The 25,695-nt window shown below is 44.6% G+C and overlaps 1 protein-coding gene across 1 annotated transcript; it reads right to left on the bottom strand.

The window, feature by feature from the left end:
* Positions 1-581: 581 nt before the first annotated feature.
* LOC132884288 (cytochrome P450 27C1) lies at positions 582-23,924 on the bottom strand. Its single transcript, XM_060918117.1, has 9 exons — positions 23,545-23,924; positions 11,887-12,077; positions 10,848-11,047; positions 10,493-10,702; positions 10,247-10,410; positions 2,030-2,193; positions 1,851-1,929; positions 965-1,168; positions 582-819 (listed from the first exon to the last, which is right to left on the bottom strand). Exons 1-9 carry the CDS (start codon positions 23,797-23,799, stop codon positions 703-705), a joined length of 1,584 nt encoding a protein of 527 aa, XP_060774100.1. The 5' UTR covers positions 23,800-23,924; the 3' UTR covers positions 582-702.
* Positions 23,925-25,695: the final 1,771 nt, after the last annotated feature.

Here is a 25,695-nt window from a genome sequence, read left to right as displayed (position 1 = left end):
CTGGAGTGGCCTAGCCAGTCTCCAGATCTCAACCCCATAGAAAATCTTTGGAGGGAGTTGAAAGTCCGTGTTGCCCAGTGACAGCCCCAAAACATCACTGCTCTAGAGGAGATCTGCATGGAGGAATGGGCCAAAATACCAGGAACAGTGTGTGAAAACCTTGTGAAGACTTACAGAAAACGTTTGACCTCTGTCATTGCCAACAAAGGATATATAACAAAGTATTGAGATGAACTTTTGTTATTGACCAAATACTTATTTTCCACCATAATTTGCAAATAAATTCTTTAAACATCCTACAATGTGATTTCCTGGATTCTTTCCCCCCCATTCTGTCTCTCATAGTTGAAGTGTACCTATGATGAAAATTACAGGCCTCTCTCATCTTTTTAAGTGGGAGAACTTGCACAATTGGTGGCTGACTAAATACTTTTTTGCCCCACTGTATATTATATTCTTCTTTTGCAGTCACTACAGAAGGTATAACTAATGCTGTAGTAAGAAGCTAATTCTGAAAATAAGTTGAGAAGGGCTTTAACCAAGTTAAAAAATAAAAGAAATAGACAAGACAGACAATTGCAAAGATTCAAAATAAACGTCTGTTTTCAAAGCAGATTTAACAACACGTTTTCCAGTTCTCAGGGGTTTACTGAAGACAGTACGTTCAGAGACGTACGTACAGTTAGGAAGGACTTGGGAGGTTTACACACGGTCGATAAATTTGACATTAATGGCAGCTGCAGGACACAGCAGGCCGTGAGTTTTGGCTTGGACGTCGCTTGTGAGCGGAGACACATCGATGCGGAACTTCTGAAGGAGCTGGAAGAGATTACACTCAGTGTGATAAAGCAAGTGTTAAAGATGATACTGTTTGAGAAAGATAAACATAATCGAAATGAGTTACACGGCTATAAAACTCGAACATAGTTACACATGGGTTCTGTTCCACTGTGTATACACACACCTGAGTGAGAGTCAAGTACATCTCCAGTTCTGCTATCCTCCTGCCTATGCAGCTCCTGATGCCGTAGCCAAAGGGAATGGAGCCAAAATTGTCCACTCGATCCAAAGTGTCTTTACGGAGCCAGCGATCGGGACGGAACTCTTCCGCTTTGGGAAAAGTCTCCTCATCCATGGAAGTGGAGTAATGACAAAGAGCCAACTGAGTCTGAAATGAGAGAGAAATGAGTGGCTGATGAATATCACATGAATTCTGGCAACTTCTGTAAAACACAGTCAATTCCATAAATATTGGCACCCTTCAAAAGCACATAAAAATGACTGTATAAAGTAAAATAAGACATGTTCATTAAAAACTCAAACAACTGGAGAGACCATGGCCTAATGGTTAGAGAAGCAACAGCTTTGGGACCAACAGGTTCCTGGTTCAATTCCCTGGACCGGCAAGAATGGCTGAAGTGCCCTTGAGTAAGGCAGGTAACCCTGGGCTGCTCTGGGTATGTCGTATGACGCTTTGGATAAGAGTGCCTGCGATGTAAATGCCATTAATGTAATAAATTATTTTAAACAATGGCATGCTTGATGAAAAACATTTTTAAATACCCCTAAATAATCTTAATCTAAAATAAAATTTCTTTTTTTTTAAATCCATCCTTGAAAAAATTGTATTTCTTTATTCAAACGCAAGGATGCACACATGTAAAATCCATTTGTTATCCATCACTGTGGAGGGAAAAAAGGAAAAATAATTCATCCTCATTAATATTAAGGCCGGTAAATGCGATACAAAAACATAGTGTCATTCTGAGGCCAGTAATTTCCTGTCATTTAAAGAAATGTAACCCATGACAGCCCCAGCTGACACACAAACATGCAGAGCTGAGATGTACCCCTTTAGGGATGAAATAACCTCCCAAGATGAGGTCGTCCTGAGTGATTCGACCATTTCCAGGAAGAACAGGATAAAGCCTGCAGTCGGCACATAGAACAAATTTAATGACATATTTGAAGTTAGGAGCGGAAAACTTTTCCAACTGGATTAGTGGGGTAATTTGTGAGATGGTTTTACCTGAGTGTCTCCTTGACGAGACCCCTGATGAGTGGCAGCTGAGGAACATCATCTGCAGTCGGGACTCGCCCACCAAGTACACTTGTCACTTCCTCATAGATCTGCTGTTGCACCGTGGGATGCTTGGCCAGGAGGTACGTACTCCATGATAACGTGAAAGACGTCTGGAGGGAAGAGAGGTATGTTTTATTACAACATGTCTTCTGTCCTTTCCAAACCCTTTCAAAAAAGTACAAAGGGATGGTAAATGCTTTTTTTTTTAAACCTCCCAACCAGTCAGATCACAAGTTGGGGGTAAAGCAAGAAAAACAAACATACAGGACAACATGCTGCTCAAAAATTGAGTCTTGTTAATGAGCATATATAATGAGATATATTATATAGACTCGAGTGTTTTACTAGGAAATACACCACTTGTATATTTCATACGAGCTCCATCCAGGGCATGGAGAACCAAAACCATGACATCAATCTCTATATGTCGCTCATGAAGAAATAGATGAATTGTTTTGATAAATTTGTTTTTTCTCTTGTAAATATGCACGAAGAGGGGCGGCACGGTGGTGTAGTGGTTAGCGCTGTCGCCTCACAGCAAGAAGGTCCTGGGTTCGAGCCCCGGGGCCGGCGAGGGCCTTTCTGTGTGGAGTTTGCATGTTCTCCCCGTGTCCGCGTGGGTTTCCTCCGGGTGCTCCGGTTTCCCCCACAGTCCAAAGACATGCAGGTTAGGTTAACTGGTGACTCTAAATTGACCGTAGGTGTGAATGTGAGTGTGAATGGTTGTCTGTGTCTATGTGTCAGCCCTGTGATGACCTGGCGACTTGTCCAGGGTGTACCCCACCTTTCGCCCGTAGTCAGCTGGGATAGGCTCCAGCTTGCCTGCGACCCTGTAGAAGGATAAAGCGGCTAGAGATAATGAGATGAGATGAGATGAGTTATTCCATGAAATTGGGTTCAAGGGTTGTCATAGCCGGGGTGGTAGTGGGGATAAGCTCCCACTCCCTATAAAGTGCCCAATAGGCGTGCGCCTCAAACATCCTCTGATGACCATGCCCAGCTCCTGGCCTTCATGTGCGGTTTAGCTTCTAAACCCGGCGGACCTGTTTCTACTAACAGGAGAAAGGACGAAAGGCGGGCCCTGGTGCCCGATGCTTCGGATAGATGGGGCTCGTTAACCTTGGTTGGTAGCTCATCTAGGAGAAAGAAAACTCTGATCTCAAACCTCCGCTGCCATACCTACTCATGGGAAAGGCTAAGGGAGTAAACCCTGACAGGAAATCTGGAGATGGAGTCCCTAAGGCGGCGTGGCATCATAACATCATCCCAGCAACTCCTGCGATGCCACTGGGGCCAAGCTGTATCGACTTTCGTCATTCCCTTGGATCCACCAGCTGCGTGGGGGGGGGGGGGGGTGTCTGCTGCCCGGGCAACAGCTGATCCTCCATATTTCCCCTGCCCAGGCTATGTAGCTCCACTGGAGAGGACACTCCAGTGACATCGAAAGGTGCCGGTACAACACAGGAAGTGAGCAGTTACCGGTTTTAAGCTCATCCGATTGGCGAAGGAAACGAGCGCTAGGGGCCACTTCTGACGGTGGGAGAGGTCATCGTACCTCACTGGACAGCTACCGCCCGCCTCAAGCTGGGCAGCCCCCAGCCAGTTAGGTGCTGTCCCACCATGGCCTGCCTGCCCCACTGGGTGCGTAGGAATTAGAAACCATCTCGAAAAGTGGGCCATAAACCCTGCACCAGGCAAAACAAACAGTAGAAAAAGGAAGACTCCAGCTCTTCGTTTTGCAAGCTGGAACATCAGGACCATGTCTCCTGATCTCAAGGCTGACCTGCAACAAATCGACGATGCGAGGAGGACTGCTGTCATTGACAGAGAACTCTCCCGGCTAAAAGTCGACATTGCCTGCCTCCAGGAGACCTGACTGGCCGACAGCGGCACCATCAGGGAAGCAAGCTACACCTTCTTCTGGCAAGGGAAGTCCTCGGACGAACCCCGGCAGCATGGTGTTGGGTTTGCTGTGAAGAACACGCTTGTCGCCCTCACTGAGACTCCTTCAGCGGGCACCGAGAGAATCCTCACCCATCGGCTGTCAACATCCTCAGGCCCAGCCAACTTCATCAGTGTATACGCCCCAACCCTCTACTCGACTCCTGAGGAAAAAGACCAGTTCTACAACACCCTGGATGAAGTGATATCCAGGATCCCTAGCACTGAAGCCCTTTATCTCCTTGGAGACTTCAACGCTAGAGTGGGAGCTGATCAAGTGGCCTGGCCCACCTGCCTCAGTGCCCACGGAAGGGGCAGGATCAACGAGAACGGCCAGCAACTGTTGGAGTTCTGCTGCTTCCACGGCTTGTGTGTGACCAACACCTTTTTCAAGTGTAAGGAGATCCACCAAGTGTCCTGGAGACACCCACGCTCCCATCACTGACACCAGCTAGACCTAGTCATTACCAGGCATACGGAACTTGCCAGTGTTCTCCTCACCTGCACCTACCACAGTGCGGACTGTGATACAGACCACTCCCTTGTCGCCAGTAAGGTGCGCTTAACACCAAAGAAGATGCACCACTCGAAAAAGAAGGGACGTCCACGCATCAACACCTGCTGTGCTAGTACCTCGGAGAGGACCCAGCAGTTTGTGAGCCAACTGGAAGAATTCCTCACCGCAAAGACGCCCGTTGACGAAACCATCCACTTCAAGTGGTCCTGCCTCCAAAATGCTGTGTACAACTCAGTTATCACTGCCTATGGGAAGAAGGAGCACAAGAATGCCGATTGGTATAAGGCCCATTGGGAGGAGATGGAGCCCATGACCGAGGCGAAGAGGAAAGCCTTCCTGGCTTACAAAGCCGTGCCTAGCCCCATTATATTAGAAGCCCTCAGGACTGCCAGGAAAAGATCCCAGCAGACCGCCCGCCACTGCACCAACACCTTCTGGCTGAACCTCTGCAGTAGTATACAGACAGCCGCCAAGACAGGGGACACAAGAGAGATGTATGAGGGCATCAAGAAGGCGATTGGCCCAGTCTCCAGCAAGTCCGCCCCCTCAAGTCTAAGTTGGATGAAGTCATCACAGACGAGGGGAAGCAGCTACAGTGATGGGTTGAGCACCAACCCAAGTTGTACGCAACCCAAAACATCGTCACTGACTCCGCCCTCGATGTCATTCCAGACCTGCCGGTCATGGAGGAGCTAGACACACCACCCACCGTGGAAGAGCTCAGTAAAGCTATTGACCGTCTTGCTAGAGGGAAGGCTCCTGGGAGTGATGGCATCCCTGCAGAAGTACTGAAGAGCAGGAAATCTGCACTGCTCCAACCCCTGCATGAGCTCCTCTGTCTATGCTGGGAACAGGGACATATCCCCCAGGACATGCGAGACGCTAGCATCATCACTTTGTACAAGAACAAAGGAGACTGCAGCAACTGCAGCAACTACCGGGGGATCTCCTTCCTCAGCATCGTCGGAAAAGTGTTCACCCGAGTCGCCCTGGCGTGCCTGTAGACCCTAGCCTCCTGCGTCTACCCAGAGTCCCATTGTGGCTTCAGAGCAAGCTGGTCAATAGTAGACATGATCTTCTCACTCCACCAGCTGCAGGAGACGTGTCACGAGCAGCAGATGCCCCTCAACATTGCCTTCATAGATCTGACAAAGGCGTTTGACCTGGTCAGCCGAAGCAGACTCTTCAGGCTACTGTGGAAGATTGGCTGCCCCTCACACCTGCTTGCAGTCATCACTTTGTTCCACGAGAACATGCACAGCATGGTCTGCTTCAACGGAGCAACATCCAAGGCCTTCCCAGTCAGCAGCGGAGTAAAACAGGGCTGCGTCCTTGCGCCAACATTCTTCGGCATCTTCTTCTCGATGCTCCTCTGGTACGCCTTCAGAGACTGCAGCGAGGGAGTCTTCATCCACACCAGGGCTGATGGCAAGCTGTTCAACATCGCCCGCCTCTGCACCAAGACTAAAGTCACAGAGGTACTCATCCGCGAGTTGCTCTACGCCGATGACGCAGCCTTGACGTCGCACACAGAAGACGGCCTGCAACAGCTTGTTAGTCACCTTTCCCATGCCTGCAAGGAGTTTGGACTGACCATCGCTCTGAAGAAGAAGAAAATCATGGCGCAGGGCACAGATCATCTTCCAGCTATTACCATCAATGGGTACAACCTGGAAGCTGTTGAAAACTTCACTTACCTTGGGTCCATCATCTCCAGCTCGCTTACCATTGAGACAGAAGTGAACAGCAGGACTGCCAAGGCTGCAGCAGTTATGGCGAAACTGAACCAGAGAGTCTGGAGTAACCCCAGCCTCACTGAGAAGACCAAACTGCCCATCTACCAGGCCTGCATGCTAAGCACACTCCTCTACAGCAGTGAGGCATGGACCACCTACGCGAGCCAGGAGAAAAAACTCAACAGCTTCCATCTGAGGTGCCTGCAATGCATTCTACACATCCGGTGGCAGGACAAAGTGTTCAATACTGAGGTCCTGGAGCAAGCCAACATGAACAGCATGTTTCCCATTCTCAGAGAGAGGCACCTGCGCTGGCTTGGCCATGTCAGGCGAATGGAGCCTGGGTGCATCCCCAAAGATCTCCTGTATGGTGAACTCGCAGAAGGCTCACGACCAATTGGACGCCCACGTCTGCACTACAAGGATGTCTGCAAGAAGGACATGAAACTGTGCAATGTCAGTGTGGAAGAGCCTTGTAGAAGATCGTCCAGCCTGGCGCCTTGCTGTGAGAGAGGGCGTACAGACAACAGAGGAGGTGAGAAACACAGCCCTTGCTCAGAAGAGAGCCAAGCGCAAGGAGAAGCAAAGTCAGCCGCAGCAGCCATCAAATTTCAAGTGCAGCAAGTGCAATAGAGACTGCCACTCGCGAATTGGACTACAGAGCCACTCGCGGAAATGCAACTAGATCCGCTTTTGGATGCTACTCCATCATCTCACGAAGACAGAAGGATGCAGAGGAAATTCCACGAAATCGAGTCGTACATGAGCTGATAGCCGAAGAGGCGCGTAGCACCAAGTTGGCTATAATCCATGGATGACGAGATTAAGTGAAATAATTGTTTTATTCTATCCACATTCACTGGATTTTGAGAAACAGCATTTTTTTTTTTGCAAATTCGATAAATAAAAATTTGATACAAAACGTCTGACAAAATCATTTCTGCTTAGAATGTAAACAAACTGGTTAAATGACAGTAGCAATTTGGAAAAATGCTATAATAATAATTCTTGAAAAATAAAATAAAGATACGTTCTTATCATCAAATACTTTCATTCCATATTTTGTTGCTTTTTTGTATTTTTGGGGGTTTCGTTTTCGAGTAGAGTTTTTATTTTGTCCTCGGTTGGTTCAGCAAAACGCTCCGCCATTTTGTTTTTCTCTACTCACGATATATGAGCTGATATCCTAGTAGTAGCGTAATCAATCAAAGTGCGTGATTGCTCCTATCCAGTGAATGTGAATAGAATAATATAATATAGTATAGTATGGGTTTGTTGTCTACAATAAATTTATTCTTGTGTTCCCAGCAACTATGACTTTAAATAAAAGACAATTGTGCTGACTTACACGAACACACATGCCCCTTTTCCACCAAAGCAGTTCCAGGGCTGGTTCGGGGCCAGTGCTTAGTTTGGAACCGGGTTTTCTGTTTCCACTGACAAAGAACTGGCTCTGGGGCCAGAAAAAAACAGTTCCAGGCTAGCACCAACTCTCTGCTGGGCCAGAGGAAAGAACCGCTTACGTCAGCGGGGGGGTGGAGTTGTTAAGACCAACAACAATAACAAGACTGCGAAAGATCGCCATTTTTAAGTGACAAGAAGCCGCAGCTGTACAAACGCTTAGTCATCCATTATTATTATTGTTGTTGCTGCTGTTGCTGCTGCTTCTTCCGTGTTGTTTTTGCTTCGATATTCGCGCCAAGGTTTATGCAAACGTAGCGACGTAACTGACGTATACAGTGACGTAATGACGTATACAACGACGTAACTGACGTATACAGCCACGTAATGACATGGCTTCCCTTAACACCGCGAGCGATGGAAAAGCAAACTGGTTCTCAGCTGGCTCGCAAGTTGAACGAGTTGTGAACCAGCACCAGCACTGGCCCCGAACCAGCCCTGTTACTGATTTGGTGGAAAAGAGGCAACAGAGAACTAAAAAGTCACGGTATTGTTCCTGTCTCTCATAAAAAATAAATACAGAACAAAATCAGCGTGGAAACATTATTCGGACAGCTGGTAATGTATGAAGAATCTGATGATGGTCCCCGCTGAGTTTGAATAAATCCTTAAGATGGAAGGCTGCAATTTCCTTCTTATTAAATTCCTGAAACGACGCATTAAGGATGGACAAGAGGTGAGGCGTGAACTGTGCATTTAGATTTTTACAATATGTCCATGAAATATGCGTTGCATTCGTGGATTCAGTGTTGTACTTCATAGTGCAGTGCCAAGAAATTGCCTTTAGTTGAGGACATGAAATTTCACATTCAGGTAAAGGATTAAACGCTTCAGGATGTGCTGTTATAGGGAACAAATCAATAACAGGGTGGTGTGATTAGCTGATACTAGCTAGGATTGATAAGAGAGTTTTAATGGCCTTCCTGTTGGCACAAAACATGCCACAGTACACATTTTGTCTGAAAAAAAAAGTGTGAAAGCAGCCAAGAAAACATACAAGTACAGTGACATTGTTTTCTTTGCATATCCCAGGTTTAGGAAGCTATTATCAGAGCTTGCTTTAATCAGAGAAACTTTATCCACATTTTGATTTTAAAAAATAATTCTGAGTGATATGAAAGGCTCTGGACCAAATACATCTGAAAAACAACTTATCTGAGGGTGACAACGTGGCACCCAGAAAGTTTTAGTCATACAATCTATGTGCTAAACTAGCAGGCTAGCTAGTTTAGCTAGATGCCTAGTGACGTAACTTGTAATGAACAGAAAAGTTTTCAGATATTATGACAGACTTTGTGAATTTTATGTCAATACATTTTTGAGAATATGGTCATCTAATTTGAGACTCAGAGATTGGAATCCCACTTTTGACATTCAACTTAGTTTGTTATCAGTTAGCCAACCAGCTAGCTAAGGTAGCTAAGTCTGTGATTAAACAAATCTCGGTTGTTGTAAATGGTGTATTTTGACAGGCCTGACTACTCAGATTACTCAGAATATGACGATGGAAATCATAACTCAGATACCGAGATCCCTGGTGTCTTCCTGAAAAAATTTAAGCTAGTTTTCTCTCAGTTAGCTAGCCAGCTAGCTATGTGGGAAGACAGCAGGGAAGACATGGGGCACTTCCAGGTTGCATATTTGTGCATATTCATAGATGTAGAGTGTTTCACAGACATTACATTATATTAAAACAATTTATTATGAGAAAATCATCAGGACAGAGGACTTGGCAAGCTGCATTTTGTGTTATTGAGATAGAGAGAGGAGAAAAAATGTTTACAGGTCTTATAAGTGATAAATGGGGAATAACTCAACATTAAATGTAACTTTTTTTTTTAAAATATGACATTCTCATCTCATCTCATTATCTCTAGCCGCTTTATCCTTCTACAGGGTCGCAGGCAAGCTGGAGCCTATCCCAGCTGACTACGGGCGAAAGGCGGGGTACACCCTGGACAAGTCGCCAGGTCATCACAGGGCTGACACATAGACACAGACAACCATTCACACCTACGGTCAATTTAGAGTCACCGGTTAACCTAACCTGCATGTCTTTGGACTGTGGGGGAAACCGGAGCACCCGGAGGAAACCCACGCGGACACGGGGAGAACATGCAAACTCCACACAGAAAGGCCCTCGCCAGCCCCGGGGCTCGAACCCAGGACCTTCTTGCTGTGAGGCGACAGCGCTAACCACTACACCACCGTGCCGCCCCATATGACATTCTTTAATTAATAAAAATGATCATGGCCTAATAGCTAGAGAAGCAGCTTTGGGACCAAAAGGTCACTGGTTCGATTCCCTGGACCAGCAAAAATGGCTGAAATGCCCTTGAGCAAGGCACCAAACCCCCAACTGCTCCCCAGGCTGCTCTGGGTATGTTGTATGTCGCTCTGGATAAGAGCATCTGCTAAATACTGTGAATGTAATATTATCATGTCATACTAACTACTTCAGGACATGCTGCAACAGGAAAATAATAAGCCATTGTTGAATATTCTTACTGTGTCCACACCAGCCAAGAGCATTTCAGTCATGTTGGCATAGATCTCTTCCAGATTCATCTCCTTGGTGACCAGCATGTGAGTAAGCAGACCTCCTTTCACCTCTTCTCCCCTCCCCACCTTCTGCTTGATCTCTTCCAGCTTCCTGTCAATGTGAATCTGGCCTGAAACACACACACACACACACACAAATCCATTTAGTACACAGTTGCCAAGCCACACTCAGAATACTCCAGCAATGCTTACTGAATTTGAAGAGGCCATCCCAAGAGCAACAGAACTCCTCCCACGGTTTGGGAATGATGGGTCGCAGCCATTTGGGGATGGCGCCGGCATACATGGAGGTCTTGAAGGAGCTAAACATGAGCTTGAGGGCCTTGATGTATTCTTGGCTCATCTTAGGAATCTCGTCTTCCAAGCAGCCCAGACGGGTCTCGTACAAGATGGTCGCCACACCTACGATTCAGATTTGATCACAAAATAAACTCACTTGCACGAAAACCAATATGGAACGCCAACAGAGCCAGAATATTTATTGGGTATAAATATTACCAAGCCAGAGAGAATGTGTGAAACTTACCTGAAACATTGACACACTCACCTTCCATAGCAAATTTGAAGAACAAGTCGTTGATGTTGAGGACTGTAAGTCCATCAGGCTGCTGTCTGCGCAGTTTGTACACTTTTACCACCAGGTCTGCCACCACTTCATTAACATCGTCTGAGAATATCGCAACGTCACGTGGACGCAAGATGAGCTGTCGCAGCACACTGCGCATCTTCAGCCACTCATCAGCCTCACTGAAGTGAACAAAGTGACACATCTTTTAACTGTTCACCAGCCTTTGGAAGGACTTGGAATCCAGAAAAAAACACTACTACTGTCTATTTTAATGTTTTGGCAGACCGCTCACACCTGATGCATATCAATGACGATCTGTCATCCATTAAAAAAGTTCTCCAGAGTTGAACTTATGGCTGGAATTTTCAGTATGTGCAAAGACAAATTTTTTTTCACCCTTTCTACGGTAATACAAGAACTACATTAAAACAATTCCAGCTAAAGCAGTGGTTGGAACAAATTCAGATAAAAATCACGATGCGGAAAAGCTAATTCACAGAAGGGGAAAGGACACAGGACACATTTGTTTCTAGGAGCTTTCACCTAACACAAATTTTAACTATCTGAACTTTGACCTGTGAATTCTTGTGCACCAACAGATAACAAGAAGACCAGAATCTTTGGTCAGTAAAAATAACCAGACATGGGACTTCTGTCTTGTTGTTTTATTCCTATTCTTTGACACATATCTGGGGAATATATATAGTTAATTTTACGCCTCCATTCTCTCTGAAACAATGCCATCATAACTGCTTGTAAATATAAATAGCAAAAAGCACATATATTTCATCTAATATCAATCTCCAAATACAAACACACACTACATACCAGCAAGGCATTTGAATGGGTTTTTTGACAGACAAGAAACATTCCTTGTGAAAAATTCCTTGTCTTTATTATCGCCCTCTTATCATGACAAACATTTGAAAAAATATTTCTCCACACATTCCAAAATGGCAATAAGATAAACAATGTTAACTATCACAAACACATAAATGTAAATTAAATGAGGCTTTACGCAGAAATGAGGCCAGTGGCGTGTCCCCTCATGTCTCTGTACTCTTTCCACGACTCCATGTTGGCTCTCTGAGGGGCTACACCTTCAGCCCTGAGCACTTGTGCCACCAAGTCTCGGTCTGCTATCGACACGACCAGCTGCGGCCCAAAACGTGATTTAAAAATCTTCCCGTATTTCTGACTGTGCTCCAACTGAGAGAACAGGGAACAGAAAGAGAAGCTCATGAGTTACTGAACTAAATCACAGACACTACATGATATTAAACACAACAGCAAATGCAAAACATCATCATCATAATCTCATTTACATGGCTCTTGTCCACTTAGGCATCTCAGATACAAATCAATACCTTGGTGCATGTGATGCAATTTTAGCTGTATATATAACAACAAGACCAGAGAGTGAGACTCGTTTTGATTAAAATGAGGTTGTAGCTTGTTGTCTTCCTTGGTATAGTAGGAAAGAGGTGTCTATTTTGTTTTAACAACATTTTGCTTAAGAGTTATTGATCCAGAAAGTTTGAATCTGTGAATATATTTCCAACATTACCACAGTTCAACCCAAGCATGAAATAGAACTTGATTAAATCATGTAAATGAGCCATATTACCCAGTTTATTCACCATATTTCCCAGTTTATTCTCCATATTACCCAGTTTATTCACCATATTTCCCAGTTTACTCTACATATTACCCAGTTTATTCTCCATATTACCCAGTGTATTCACCATATTACCCAGTTTATTCACCATATTACCCAGTTTGTTCTCCATATTACCCAGTTATTATCCATATTACCCAGCTTATTCTCTATTATCCAGTTTATTCTCCATATTACCCAGTTTATTCACCATATTACCCTGTTTATTCACCATATTTCCCACTTTATTCTCCATATTACCCAGTTTATTCACCATATTTCCCAGTTTATTCTCCATATTACCCAGTTTATTCTCCATATTACCCAGTTTATTCACCATATTTCCCAGTTTATTCTCCATATTACCCAGTTTATTCACCATATTTCCCAGTTTACTCTACATATTACCCAGTTTATTCTCCATATTACCCAGTGTATTCACCATATTACCCAGTTTATTCACCATATTACCCAGTTTGTTCTCCATATTACCCAGTTATTATCCATATTACCCAGCTTATTCTCTATTATCCAGTTTATTCTCCATATTACCCAGTTTATTCACCATATTACCCTGTTTATTCACCATATTTCCCAGTTTATTCTCCATATTACCCAGTTTATTCACCATATTTCCCAGTTTATTCTCCATATTACCCAGTTTATTCTCCATATTACCCAGTTTATTCACCATATTTCCCAGTTTATTCTCCATATTACCCAGTTTATTCACCATATTACCCAGTTTGTTCTCCATATTACCCAGTTATTATCCATATTACCCAGCTTATTCTCTATTATCCAGTTTATTCTCCATATTACCCAGTTTATTCTCCATATTACCTAGTTTATTCACCATATTACCCAGTTTGTTCTCCATATTACCCAGTTTATTCACCATATTAACCAGTTTATTATCCATATTACCCAGCTTATTCTCTATTATCCAGTTTATTCGCCATATTACCCAGTTTATTCGCCATATTACCCAGTTTATTCTCCATATTACCCAGCTTATTCTCCATATTATCCAGTTTATTCGCCATATTACCCAGTTTATTTTCCATATTACCCAGTTTATTCTTCATATTACCCAGCTTATTCACCATATTACCCAGTTTATTTTCTATATTACCCAGCTTTTTCTCCATATTACCCAGCTTATTCTCCATATTACCCAGTTTGTTTTCTATATTACCCAGTTTATTCACCATACTACCCGGTTTCTTCATCATATTACCCAGTTTATTCTCCATATTACCTGGCTTATTCACCATATTACCCGGTTTATTCTCCATATTACCTGGATTATTCTCCATATTACCCGGTTTATTCTCCATATTACCTGGATTATTCTCCATATTACCCGGTTTAGTCACCATATTACCCAGTTTACTCACCATATTACTCAGTTTATTCTCCATATTATCCAGTTTATTCACCATACTACCCAGTTTATTCTCCATATTACCCAGTTTATTCTCCATATTACCCAGTTTATTCACCATATTACCCGGTTTATTTTCTATATTACCCAGTTTATTCTCTATATTACCCAGTTTATTCACCATATTTCCCAGTTTATTCTCCATATTACCCAGTTTATTCACCATATTACCCAGTTTATTCACCCTATTACCCGGTTTATTTTCTATATTACCCAGTTTATTCACCATATTACCCAGTTTATTCTCCATATTACCCAGTTTATTCACCATATTTCCCAGTTTATTCTCCATATTACCCAGTTTATTCACCATATTACCCAGTTTGTTCTCCATATTACCCAGTTATTACCCATATTACCCAGCTTATTCTCTATTATCCAGTTTATTCTCCATATTACCTAGTTTATTCACCATATTACCCAGTTTGTTCTCCATATTACCCAGTTTATTCACCATATTAACCAGTTTATTCGCCATATTACCCAGTTTATTCACCATATTACCCAGTTTATTCTCCATATTACCCAGCTTATTCTCCATATTATCCAGTTTATTCGCCATATTACCCAGTTTATTCTCCATATTATCCAGTTTATTCGCCATATTACCCAGCTTATTCTCTATTATCCAGTTTATTCACCATATTATCCAGTTTATTCACCATATTATCCAGTTTATTCGCCATATTACCCAGTTTATTTTCCATATTACCCAGTTTATTCTTCATACTACCCAGCTTATTCACCATATTACCCAGTTTATTTTCTATATTACCCAGCTTTTTCTCCATATTACCCAGCTTATTCTCCATATTACCCAGTTTGTTTTCTATATTACCCAGTTTATTCACCATACTACCCGGTTTATTCATCATATTACCCAGTTTATTCACCATATTACCCAGTTTATTCTCCATATTACTCAGTTTATTCACCATATTGCCCAGTTTATTCTCCATATTACCCAGTTTATTCACCATATTACCCAGTTTATTCTCCATATTACCTGGCTTATTCACCATATTACCCGGTTTATTCTCCATATTACCCGGTTTATTCTCCATATTACTTGGATTATTCTCCATATTACCCGGTTTAGTCACCATATTACCCAGTTTACTCACCATATTACTCAGTTTATTCTCCATATTATCCAGTTTATTCACCATACTACCCAGTTTATTCTCCATATTACCCAGTTTATTCACCATATTACCCAGTTTATTCACCATATTACCCAGTTTATTTTCCATATTACCCAGTTTATTCTTCATATTACCCAGCTTATTCACCATATTACCCAGTTTATTTTCTATATTACCCAGCTTTTTCTCCATATTACCCAGCTTATTCTCCATATTATCCAGTTTGTTTTCTATATTACCCAGTTTATTCACCATACTACCCGGTTTATTCATCATATTACCCAGTTTATTCACCATATTACCCAGTTTATTCTCCATATTACCCAGTTTATTCACCATATTGCCCAGTTTATTCTCCATATTACCCAGTTTAATCACCATATTACCCAGTTTATTCTCCATATTACCTGGCTTATTCACCATATTACCCAGTTTATTCTCCATATTACCCGGTTTATTCTCCATATTACCTGGATTATTCTCCATATTACCCGGTTTAGTCACCATATTACCCAGTTTACTCACCATATTACTCAGTTTATTCTCCATATTATCCAGTTTATTCACCATACTACCCAGTTTATTCTCCATATTACCCAGTTTATTCACCATATTACCCAGTTTATTCACCATATTACCCGGTTTATTTTCTATATTACCCAGTTTATTCACCATATTACCCAATTTATTCTCTATATTACCCAGTTTATTTTCTATATTACCCAGTTTATTCACCATATTACCCAGTTTATTCACCATATTACCCAGTTTATTTTCTATATTACCCAGTTTATTCACCATATTACCCAGTTTATTCACCATATTTCCCAGTTTATTCACCATATTTCCCAGTTTATTCACCATATTACCCAGTTTATTCTCCATATTACCCAGTTTATTCTCCATATTACCCAGCTTATTCTCCATGTACAAAATTCCCTGCCTTCTTCTGTGTAAATTCCTGTTGTTCTATGTAAAATACTTTGCCTTTAAGAAAATGCGGCACTGCCCCTTTAAGGAGCTGCGTTATATAAACAGGCACCGACGTTTCTCTTTCATGCCGTCGCATTCTAGGAGTCTCATGTCTCGTTTGAAGGTCTCTCGGTGCTGTTGTGCGTAAATAAACCACAACTTTTGTCACAACACAACACAACTTCAGAACCTTTAACACAGATGTATATATGCACAGAGACAATTAATAAATGGCAAGATACAACCTCTAGAACAGCTGCGTTCTTTCTGACCGAAGAATTAGGCCAGCGGGTGTACGACCAGTACTTTCCTCATTATATCCTACAAAGTTGGTCCTTCGAGCCGGATTGTACACCAGCTGCGTCATGGCTGCTTCTAGAGATGTCCAGGGTGAAGCACATCAGCCTGATCCTAGCCCCAGTCGGAGAAGACAACCTCCAGCTTACCTAGAGGACTATGTGCTCAGCCACCCTCGCCAGTCATCCCCCTTCAGACCACACATGCGATCAACAGGGCATGCAACACATGAAAGTCAGAGCAACATTTCTTTCCCATCTGAGGGAGCTACCGCTGCTAGAGCCTCTGCATTAGATCGACTAGAGGAGAGATGGAGAAGTTTAAGCACTGAAATGGAACAGCTTACTGTGGAAATGGAGAATGCAAAGCGTGCCTCTTATCCATTAAGTATAATGGGCTTTTCTCATGAGCATCCAAGATCAACCTCCCCTTATCAGCAGTATAGTAGCAGTTTGCCACATTCATTTGGCCATGCACCTGTCACTACTACCCACACTGGAGACAGGCCTCCCTCAGATTACATGTTAGCTCCCCAAACATTATGGACCAAATCCCCTAGTCACACTTATGTGCAAGAGTTGAATCCATTCTTGTCTCAGCCACTCATTCAATCCACTTCATCAGTGCTTCAAGGAGCAGCTTCCAGAGTAGGATCCTGGTTAGATATGACAGAACATCATAGGCCTCTGGTGACAATGGTAGGCCTGACCAAGCATGCAGCGAGTGTTCCATCAGATGGCACTTCTACACCAGCATCTTATGGTTCACCAGAGAGGGCATCCATAGGGCACTACCCCACGGCATCTCTGGCGCCCCAGCCAGCGCCTGCACCCGCACTACCTCTGCTAGGCCAGCCAGTGCCAATACCTGCACAGCCTCCTCCAGGCCAGCCAGCGCCCGCGTCACCTCTGCCAGGCCAGCCAGCGCCCGCATCACCTCTGCCAGGCCAGCCAGCGCCCGCGTCACCTCTGCCAGGCCAGCCAGCGCCCGCGCTACCTCTGCTAGGCCAGCCAGCACCTGCACAGCCTCCTCCAGGGCAGCCAGTGCCAATGCAGCCTCTGCCCATTCAACCTTATCTGCCAGTGCAGCTACCAGCTGGGCCTTGGTATCCACCTTATGGGATACCACTACCACAACCTGGGCATTATCCTTGGTACCCATACCATGTGCCTCAACCTGTGGCCTACCCTGCAGCCGATACAGGAGCACCTAACTTGATGGAGATGGCCATCGCTTCATCCTATGGGATACCGAAGCCTAAATTGGTTGCATTCTCATCAGGCAAAGAGAGTGACTTTATTCTCCTGAAAAAAGGTCTGGACACAGTCTTAGGGCCTCACCAACATCTGACAGAGGATTATAAGTTTCAAGTTCTCCTTGACCTTGTGAAACTTCCTGCAGCTTATCAGATAGCTAAGAGGCATCTTAACAGTCCACAGCCCTACAGCGCTGCGATGCAGGCTCTGGAGCAACGGTACGGCCAGCCACGATCCCTCATACAGAGTGAGCTGAAGGCCCTCCAGCAAGCTCCAGCTGTCCGGATGGGTGATGCCCAAGCACTTGAAGATTTCAGCACAGCAGTTAGCTCACTAGTGGGAATGCTACAGTCGACAAGTGGGCCAGCCAGGTACGAGCTGCAGTGTGGTTCGCATGTTGACATCCTGCTTAGCAAACTTCCTATGAGCTACAGAGATTCCTTTGTAGAACACTGCTTGAAGCGAGGCATCATCGCCAGTGGGTCTGCTATGATTTACACTTTGATTGACCTGGTGTCCTGGCTGGAAATTAAGTCTCAAACCCTACAAATCTCTTGACGAGCCGCTGAAGGCATTCAGGGAGAGCCTGCACGTCGAGATACCAAGTCCTCCAAACAGACAAAAGTGAAGTCATCCACTGTGTTGCTAAACACTGCTGCTACACTGAAGGCAACTGCACCTTCCACATCGCCAAAACACAAGCGTGAGCGATTCAAGCCCTTTTGCCCATATTGCAAGTCCAACGAGCACTACCTGAGTGGATGTTCAGAATTCACCAGCATGAATACATCTCAGAAGTCAGATTGGATAAAGGAACAGAACCGCTGCTGGAGGTGTGGTAGAGGGCATAAACCCGACAAGTGCACTCTGAAGAAGCCTTGCGTTTCCTGTGGAGAGCAGCACCTATTGACTTTGCATGAGGTCGCATCTACGCAACAGCCCGGTGTCCTTACTGTCAGCACTGTATCCACAGTTGTTTACATGGATCAAGCAAGTCACTCACGCTGAGTGATGCTCAAAGTTGTCCCTGTTCGCTTGCGCAATGGGAACAAGATCCTGGATACCCATGCCCTGCTTGATGATGGGTCTGAAAGGATGATCATACTTTCTACTGCAGTTGACAAGCTTGGCCTGAAGAGGGAGTGTGAGTTCCTAACTTTGAGAACTGTCCGGCAAGACATAGTGCACCTGAAAGGAGCCTCAGTGACACTTGAGGTATCAACCAGGTCGAACTTGGGCATCAGACACAAGCTCAAGAATGTATTCACTGCTTCAGAGCTGAACCTTGCTGAACAGTCCTGCCCAGCTGATGTCCTGAAGAGGAAATACCACTACCTGAGGGATGTTCCAGTCGAGCCTTTCCACAAAGCTAAGCCGATGATCCTCATTGGGTCAGACAATGCACATTTGATCACTGCCATATGTCCAGTCCGCATGGGCTCACCTGGCTCTCCTGTTGCTGTATGCACAAAGCTGGGATGGGCCATCCAATGGCCTGTGACGTTCCTGCAACAGCCCTGTCATCAGAGTTCATGCCTATACACCTCCTTCCTGTCACCCGCTCAAGAGCTATGACACAATGTGGAGAAATTATGGCAACTCGACACTCTGCCTCATCGCAATGAGAAAGAGATCACATGCTCAAAGCAGGACAGCTTCGCACTTGCTCTGTTGGAAAGTGACACGGTACGGATCAATGTAGATGGTGTGGAGAGATACGCGACACCTTTCCTGTGGAAAGAGGACCATACCTTACTCCAAGCGTCATCCTCTGCTGTGATGCCTCTCCTACGAAGGGCTGAGAGACGGCTGTCGCACAACCCTGAGCAGGCTACCATCTACAATGGAGAAATACACAAGCTGGAGACCTGGGAGGACCTCCTACTTACCACGCATCAGGCTGTTCACAGGGCAGCTTCCACACCCCCAAGCGCCACTGAACGCATTGCAGCCGAACTGGCTCTCCTACAGAGAACACAGTTAGAGAGCTTCCCAAAGGAGGTGACAGCTCTCAAAGCTGGAAAGGCCATACCAACCAATAGCCGACTGAGCTCACTCTCACCAATGCTCGACCAACTTGGACTGATAAGAGTTGGTGGGAGGCTTCGCAAGGCTGAGGATCTAGAGGACGACACTCTTCATCCTATTGTACTATCACCTGATCACATGGTCACACGCCTACTGATTAGAGACTATGACAATCGTCTCCTTCATCCTGGACCAGAAAGAGTCTATGCAGAGGTCCGAAGATCGTATTGGATACTGCGTGGACGTCAAGCCATCCGTAAGCATCAGAGGCAGTGTACAGAGTGTTGCAAGTGGCGCAAGAAACCGGGGATTCCCCAAATGGCCGATTTACCCTCTGCACGACTTCGTTTGAATAAGCCTCCTTTCTGGTCCACGGGGGTTGACTGTTTTGGCCCCTATGCAGTCAAACTAGGCAGAAGACAGGAGAAAAGGTGGGGCATCATATTTAAGTGCCTGACTACAAGGTGTGTCCACTTAGACCTCCTTTGCCATATGGACAGTGACTCTTTCCTCCTTGCCCTACGGAGGTTTGTAGCAAGACGGGGAAAGCCATTTGAGATTCTTTGTTACCAGGGCACTAACTTCCGAGGGGGAGACAGAGAACTCAAGGAAGCCTTTGCTCAACTTGAACCTTCCCTGAGGGAGCAGCTCGCCGGACAAAGCATCTCCTTCAGATACAATCCACCTCATTTCGGAGGAGCGTGGGAAAGAGAGATCAAGTCTGTCAAGGCTTCTCTCCAGGTTGTGCTACGCGACCAAATTGTTCCAGAGGAGGTCCTTGCCACCGTGGAGGTGGAAGGGATTCTTAATTCAAAACCTCTGGGCCATGTGTCATCAGACGTGGCGGACCCGGACCCAATCACGCCAAACCTACTCCTTATGGGGCGGCGGGATGCCTCCCTGCCACAGGCCTTGTACGGGCCTGAAGCTCTGCTGGGACGACGACTCTACCGACACAGCCAGGTCATCGCCGACCACTTCTGGAACCAGTTCATCCGGAGATACCTTCCCAACCTTCAACTGCGACAAAGTGGAAGGGTTCATCAGAAGACCTAAAGGTTGGACAGGTTGTCCTGGTAATGGACAGTCAGCTGCCAAGAGCTATGTGGCCAGTAGGACGGGTCAGTAAGGTCATTATTAGTGATGACTGTAAAGTCCAGACTGCTGCAGTGGACATTAAAGGTAGCACCTACCTACGACCTGTGGCCAAGCTAATTGAGTTACCTGAAATGCCCAGTGATGTAGCTGATTAGTGTAATAACTGATGGGCAGTTAATTTATGTTGTTTACAAATTTACTAAGTAAATTTGGGGGTGGCTGTACAAAATTCCCTGCCTTCTTCTGTGTAAATTCCTGTTGTCATCTCATCTCATCTCATTATCTCTAGCCGCTTTATCCTGTCCTACAGGGTCGCAGGCAAGCTGGAGCCTATCCCAGCTGACTACGGGCGAAAGGCGGGGTACACCCTGGACAAGTCGCCAGGTCATCACAGGGCTGACACATAGACACAGACAACCATTCACACTCACATTCACACCTACGGTCAATTTAGAGTCACCAGTTAACCTAACCTGCATGTCTTTGGACTGTGGGGGAAACCGGAGCACCCGGAGGAAACCCACGCGGACACGGGGAGAACATGCAAACTCCGCACAGGAAGGCCCTCGCCGGCCACAGGGCTCGAACCCAGACCTTCTTGCTGTGAGGCGACAGCGCTAACCACTACACCACCGTGCCGCCCCTAAATTCCTGTTGTTCTATGTAAAATACTTTGCCTTTAAGAAAATGCGGCACTGCCCCTTTAAGGAGCTGCGTTATATAAACAGGCACCGACGTTTCTCTTTCATGCCGTCGCATTCTAGGAGTCTCATGTCTCGTTTGAGGGTCTCTCGGTGCTGTTGTGCGTAAATAAACCACAACTTTTGTCACAACACAACACAACACAACTTCAGAACCTTTAACACAGATGTATATATGCACAGAGACAATTAATAAATGGCAAGATACAACCTCTAGAACAGCTGCGTTCTTTCTGACCGAAGAATTAGGCCAGCGGGTGTACGACCAGTACTTTCCTCATTATATCCTACACTCCACACACCTCATTCATATCAAAGATTCAAACATGAGTTTAAAGTTATCACATTATAACATGAAAAATATATTGTTATAACAATAACAATATATTTTCACATTATTATGTGATTTTTTTTTCTGGTATGGCAGCAATACGCTCCTGTAGTTACACTGTTCAAAGTTAAAAAAAAAAAAAAACTTAACCAAAACTCAAACTAATGCATGATGTAGATGAGGAAAATAAGGTTCTGTGCAGTTTTCAAGTCCAGTCAAATATATTGTCATTCCAAGGGAAGAACATTTGAGCACCATCTTACAACTCAGGAACTTTTTTTTTTTTCTACAAGCAACGACTTTCCCAGGTGGAGTGATCACTTGAATTGAATATGTTTAATTGTTAATCCAAACGGCGGCACGGTGGTGTAGTGGTTAGCGCTGTCGCCTCACAGCAAGAAGGTCCTGGGTTCGAGCCCCGGCCCCGGGGCCGGCGAGGGCCTTTCTGTGTGGAGTTTACATGTTCTCCCCGTGTCCGCGTGGGTTTCCTCCGGGTGCTCCGGTTTCCCCCACAGTCCAAAGACATGCAGGTTAGGTTAACTGGTGACTCTAAATTGACCGTAGGTGTGAATGTGAGTGTGAATGGTTGTCTGTGTCTATGTGTCAGCCCTGTGATGACCTGGCGACTTGTCCAGGGTGTACCCCGCCTTTCGCCCGTAGTCAGCTGGGATAGGCTCCAGCTTGCCTGCGACCCTGTGGAAGGATAAAGCGGCTAGAGATAATGAGATGAGATGAATGAGATGTTAATCCAAACCTCAGTAACTACAAGCAACTTCTGAGGAAAATTTTATTGATAAATTGAAAATTATTTAAAGCCAAAAGGCTTAGCCAGAATATTATTGAATACTAATTATCTCATCTCATCTCATTATCTCTAGCCGCTTTATCCTGTTCTACAGGGTCGCAGGCAAGCTGGATCCTATCCCAGCTGGCTACGGGCGAAAGGCGGGGTACACCCTGGACAAGTCGCCAGGTCATCACAGGGCTGACACATAGACACAGACAACCATTCACACTCACACCTACGGTCAATTTAGAGTCACCAGTTAACCTAACCTGCATGTCTTTGGACCGTGGGGGAAACCGGAGCACCCGGAGGAAACCCACGCGGACATGGGGAGAACATGCAAACTCCACACAGAAAGGGCCTCGCCGGCCCCGGGGCTCGAACCCAGGACCTTCTTGCTGTGAGGCGACAGCGCTAACCACTACACCACCGTGCCGCCCAGTACTAATTATATAATAATTAATAATCATTGCACAACAATATAGTGTGTGTGTTTCTTAATATATCTGTAATAGAGCATCATACACTGGCTTGTTCAAATCTAGGGGTGATAGGAAAATTATATTACACTCTTAAAACACGTGTTGAAAATAACACAACTTGCGTTGTTTTTTAACACATCTCTATGTCCAGATTGGGACAACAGAACTTTTGTTCATTTTAACACATTATTTGTTATTTGTGCAATTTTGGTGTTAAACATTTCTGAAATATAACACAACTCTTGTTGAAATTAAACTTGCACAAAAGATGTGTTGATTTCCAACACATTCGTTTTAAGAGTGTAATGTTGATTTTTGTTTTTTTTCTGAGCCATTGGGGATGCAAACTTTTGCACCTGGTTGTATCTGTGGTATGCATTTGTAATGGAATGGAACGTTCAGTGTATGATAGATAGATAGATAGATAGATAGATAGATAGATAGATAGATAGATAGATATTGGATGAGTATGAACCTGAATCTGGTGGATGCGGCTGAAGCCGTCTCTGTAGAAGAACTCGATGAGGTTCCCGATGATGCCGGGACCCGGCATTTCCCGGAGGTTCTTTACCGGAGCCACGTGCTTCACCTCGCCGTCGGTGGCGGCTCGTGCGTTTTCCTCCGGAACTGTGGAGCTGTGCAGCGCGCGAGACTGCAGCAAAACCCGCGCGCTCGTGTAATTGCGCAGGGATTTACGACTGAGATAAAGAAGAACGTTCCGGAGAGCCATTGGAACAGAAAAGAAAACAGTCTGGAGCTGAGGAGTGGTGGAGTCTCAAAGCTCCACCAGAGGAACTCGAGAACATTTTTCAACAGAGGAACACAAACGCAAGAGAGAAAGTTCTCCAGTGGGCGGGTCAGAAGACACTCACTGGCCACTTTATTAGGAACCCCCATCCAGCTGTTTGATGCAGTTCTCTAATCAGCCGATCCCTCGACAGCAGCACGATGCATAAAATCATGCAGATACAAATCAAGAGCTTCTTCACAATGCTCAAACATCAGAATGGGAAAAATTGTGATCTCACAGTGACTTTCTTTCACTGTAGCATGGGCGTTGGCTTGAGCCAGATGAGTGTTTCTGGTTTGAGAAACTGCTGATCTCCTTCCCGGGGTTTTTACACACATAGAATGGTGCGAAAAACAAAAAACACTAAGTGAGTGAGTGAGTGAGTGTCTGTGAAGATTCTCAGTCATCCAGGTCATAGTAACTGTGGGTGGTAAAAGAGAGCAACTGGACTTACTTGCTTGAAGATTCTTGAAGACGTTTCACCTCTCATCCGAAAGGCTTCTTCAGTTCTGTCTGACTATAGTCCATGAGAGGATAAATAGAGTAGAGTGGGGGAAAAAGCCCCCCTTAAGGAAAATTCAGTTTTTCTCCAAGTTGAAATGAACCATGTGTTTAGTTTTAATCAAACTTAATTTTTTTTTTTAACAAAAATAAGCATTGTGCCAAGGGGGCCTTTTACCCCCCCCAGTGGGGTAAAAGGCCCCCTGAGGTGGGGCAATAGGCCCCCTCACTCAAAAAAAGCTGTTTGGATAGCAAAAGTGTTTACTTAAAGGAACAGTCCACCATACTTCCATAATGAAATATGCTCTTATCTGAATTGAGACGAGCTGCTCCGTACCTCTCCGAGCTTTGCGCGACCTCCCAGTCAGTCAGACGCGCTGTCACTCCTGTTAGCAATGTAGCTAGGCTCAGTATGGCCAATGGTATTTTTTGGGGCTGTAGTTAGATGCGACCAAACTCTTCCACGTTTTTCCTGTTTACATAGGTTTATATGACCAGTGACATGAAACAAGTTCAGTTACACAAATTGAAACGTAGCGATTTTCTATGCTATGGAAAGTCCGCACTATAATGACAGGCGTACTAACACCTTCTGCGCGCTTCGGCAGCGCATTGATACGGAGCTCAGATGTCAATGCGCTGCCGAAGCGCGCAGAAGGTGTTAGTACGCCTGTCATTATAGTGCGGACTTTCCATAGCATAGAAAATCGCTACGTTTCAATTTGTGTAACTGAACTTGTTTCATGTCACTGGTCATATACACCTATGTAAACAGGAAAAACGTGGAAGAGTTTGGTCACATCTAACTACAGCCCCAAAAAATACCATTGGCCATCTGAGCCTAGCTACATTGCTAACAGGAGTGACAGCGCGTCTGACTGCGTCTGACTGACTGGGAGGTCGCGCAAAGCTCATCTCAATTCAGATAAGAGCATATTTCATTATGGAAGTACGGTGGACTGTTCCTTTAAGCCTATAATGTGAAAGAAACAAGAAACTATCCCTGAATTAATGAATAGATGCATTATTTTATTATATTTCGCATTTTAATTTAATTTTTTTTTATTTCAATTATTTTTCATATTAAGTTCAAATTACTTGCTTTACTCAACCAGGTAAGCGAGATGTTATTAAAAACTATGTATCTGCTATTCAGAAATGTATGAAATACAGTAATTATGATAAAAGGAAACGATGCCCCCTGGGGGCCATTTACCCCGCCATTAAGGGGGCGTTTTACCCCACAGACTACACTTTTACAAAAAAGGGTCTTACTTTCAAAATGTGATTCAACTTTTTATACCTAATGTATTTTTTTTAACGTAATGACTTGTC

This window comes from Neoarius graeffei, chromosome 4 (genome assembly GCF_027579695.1).
Source record: "Neoarius graeffei isolate fNeoGra1 chromosome 4, fNeoGra1.pri, whole genome shotgun sequence".
In the NCBI taxonomy this organism is placed as follows: domain Eukaryota; kingdom Metazoa; phylum Chordata; class Actinopteri; order Siluriformes; family Ariidae; genus Neoarius; species Neoarius graeffei.
The sequence above is the reverse complement of the archived record's forward strand: the minus strand, read 5'-3'. Positions and strand labels throughout refer to the sequence as shown.

Excerpts from the sequence above, each read along its gene's own strand:
- LOC132884288 (XM_060918117.1), bottom strand. The coding sequence starts at position 23,799 with ATGGCTCTCCGGAACGTTCTTCTTTATCTCAGTCGTAAATCCCTGCGC. Across the intron at positions 12,078-23,544 it reads GCCGCATCCACCAGATTCAG|TTGGAGCACAGTCAGAAATA; the intron begins GTTCATACTCAT and ends CTGTTCTCTCAG. Across the intron at positions 2,194-10,246 it reads TCTTGGCTGGTGTGGACACA|ACGTCTTTCACGTTATCATG; the intron begins GTAAGAATATTC and ends TCTTCCCTCCAG.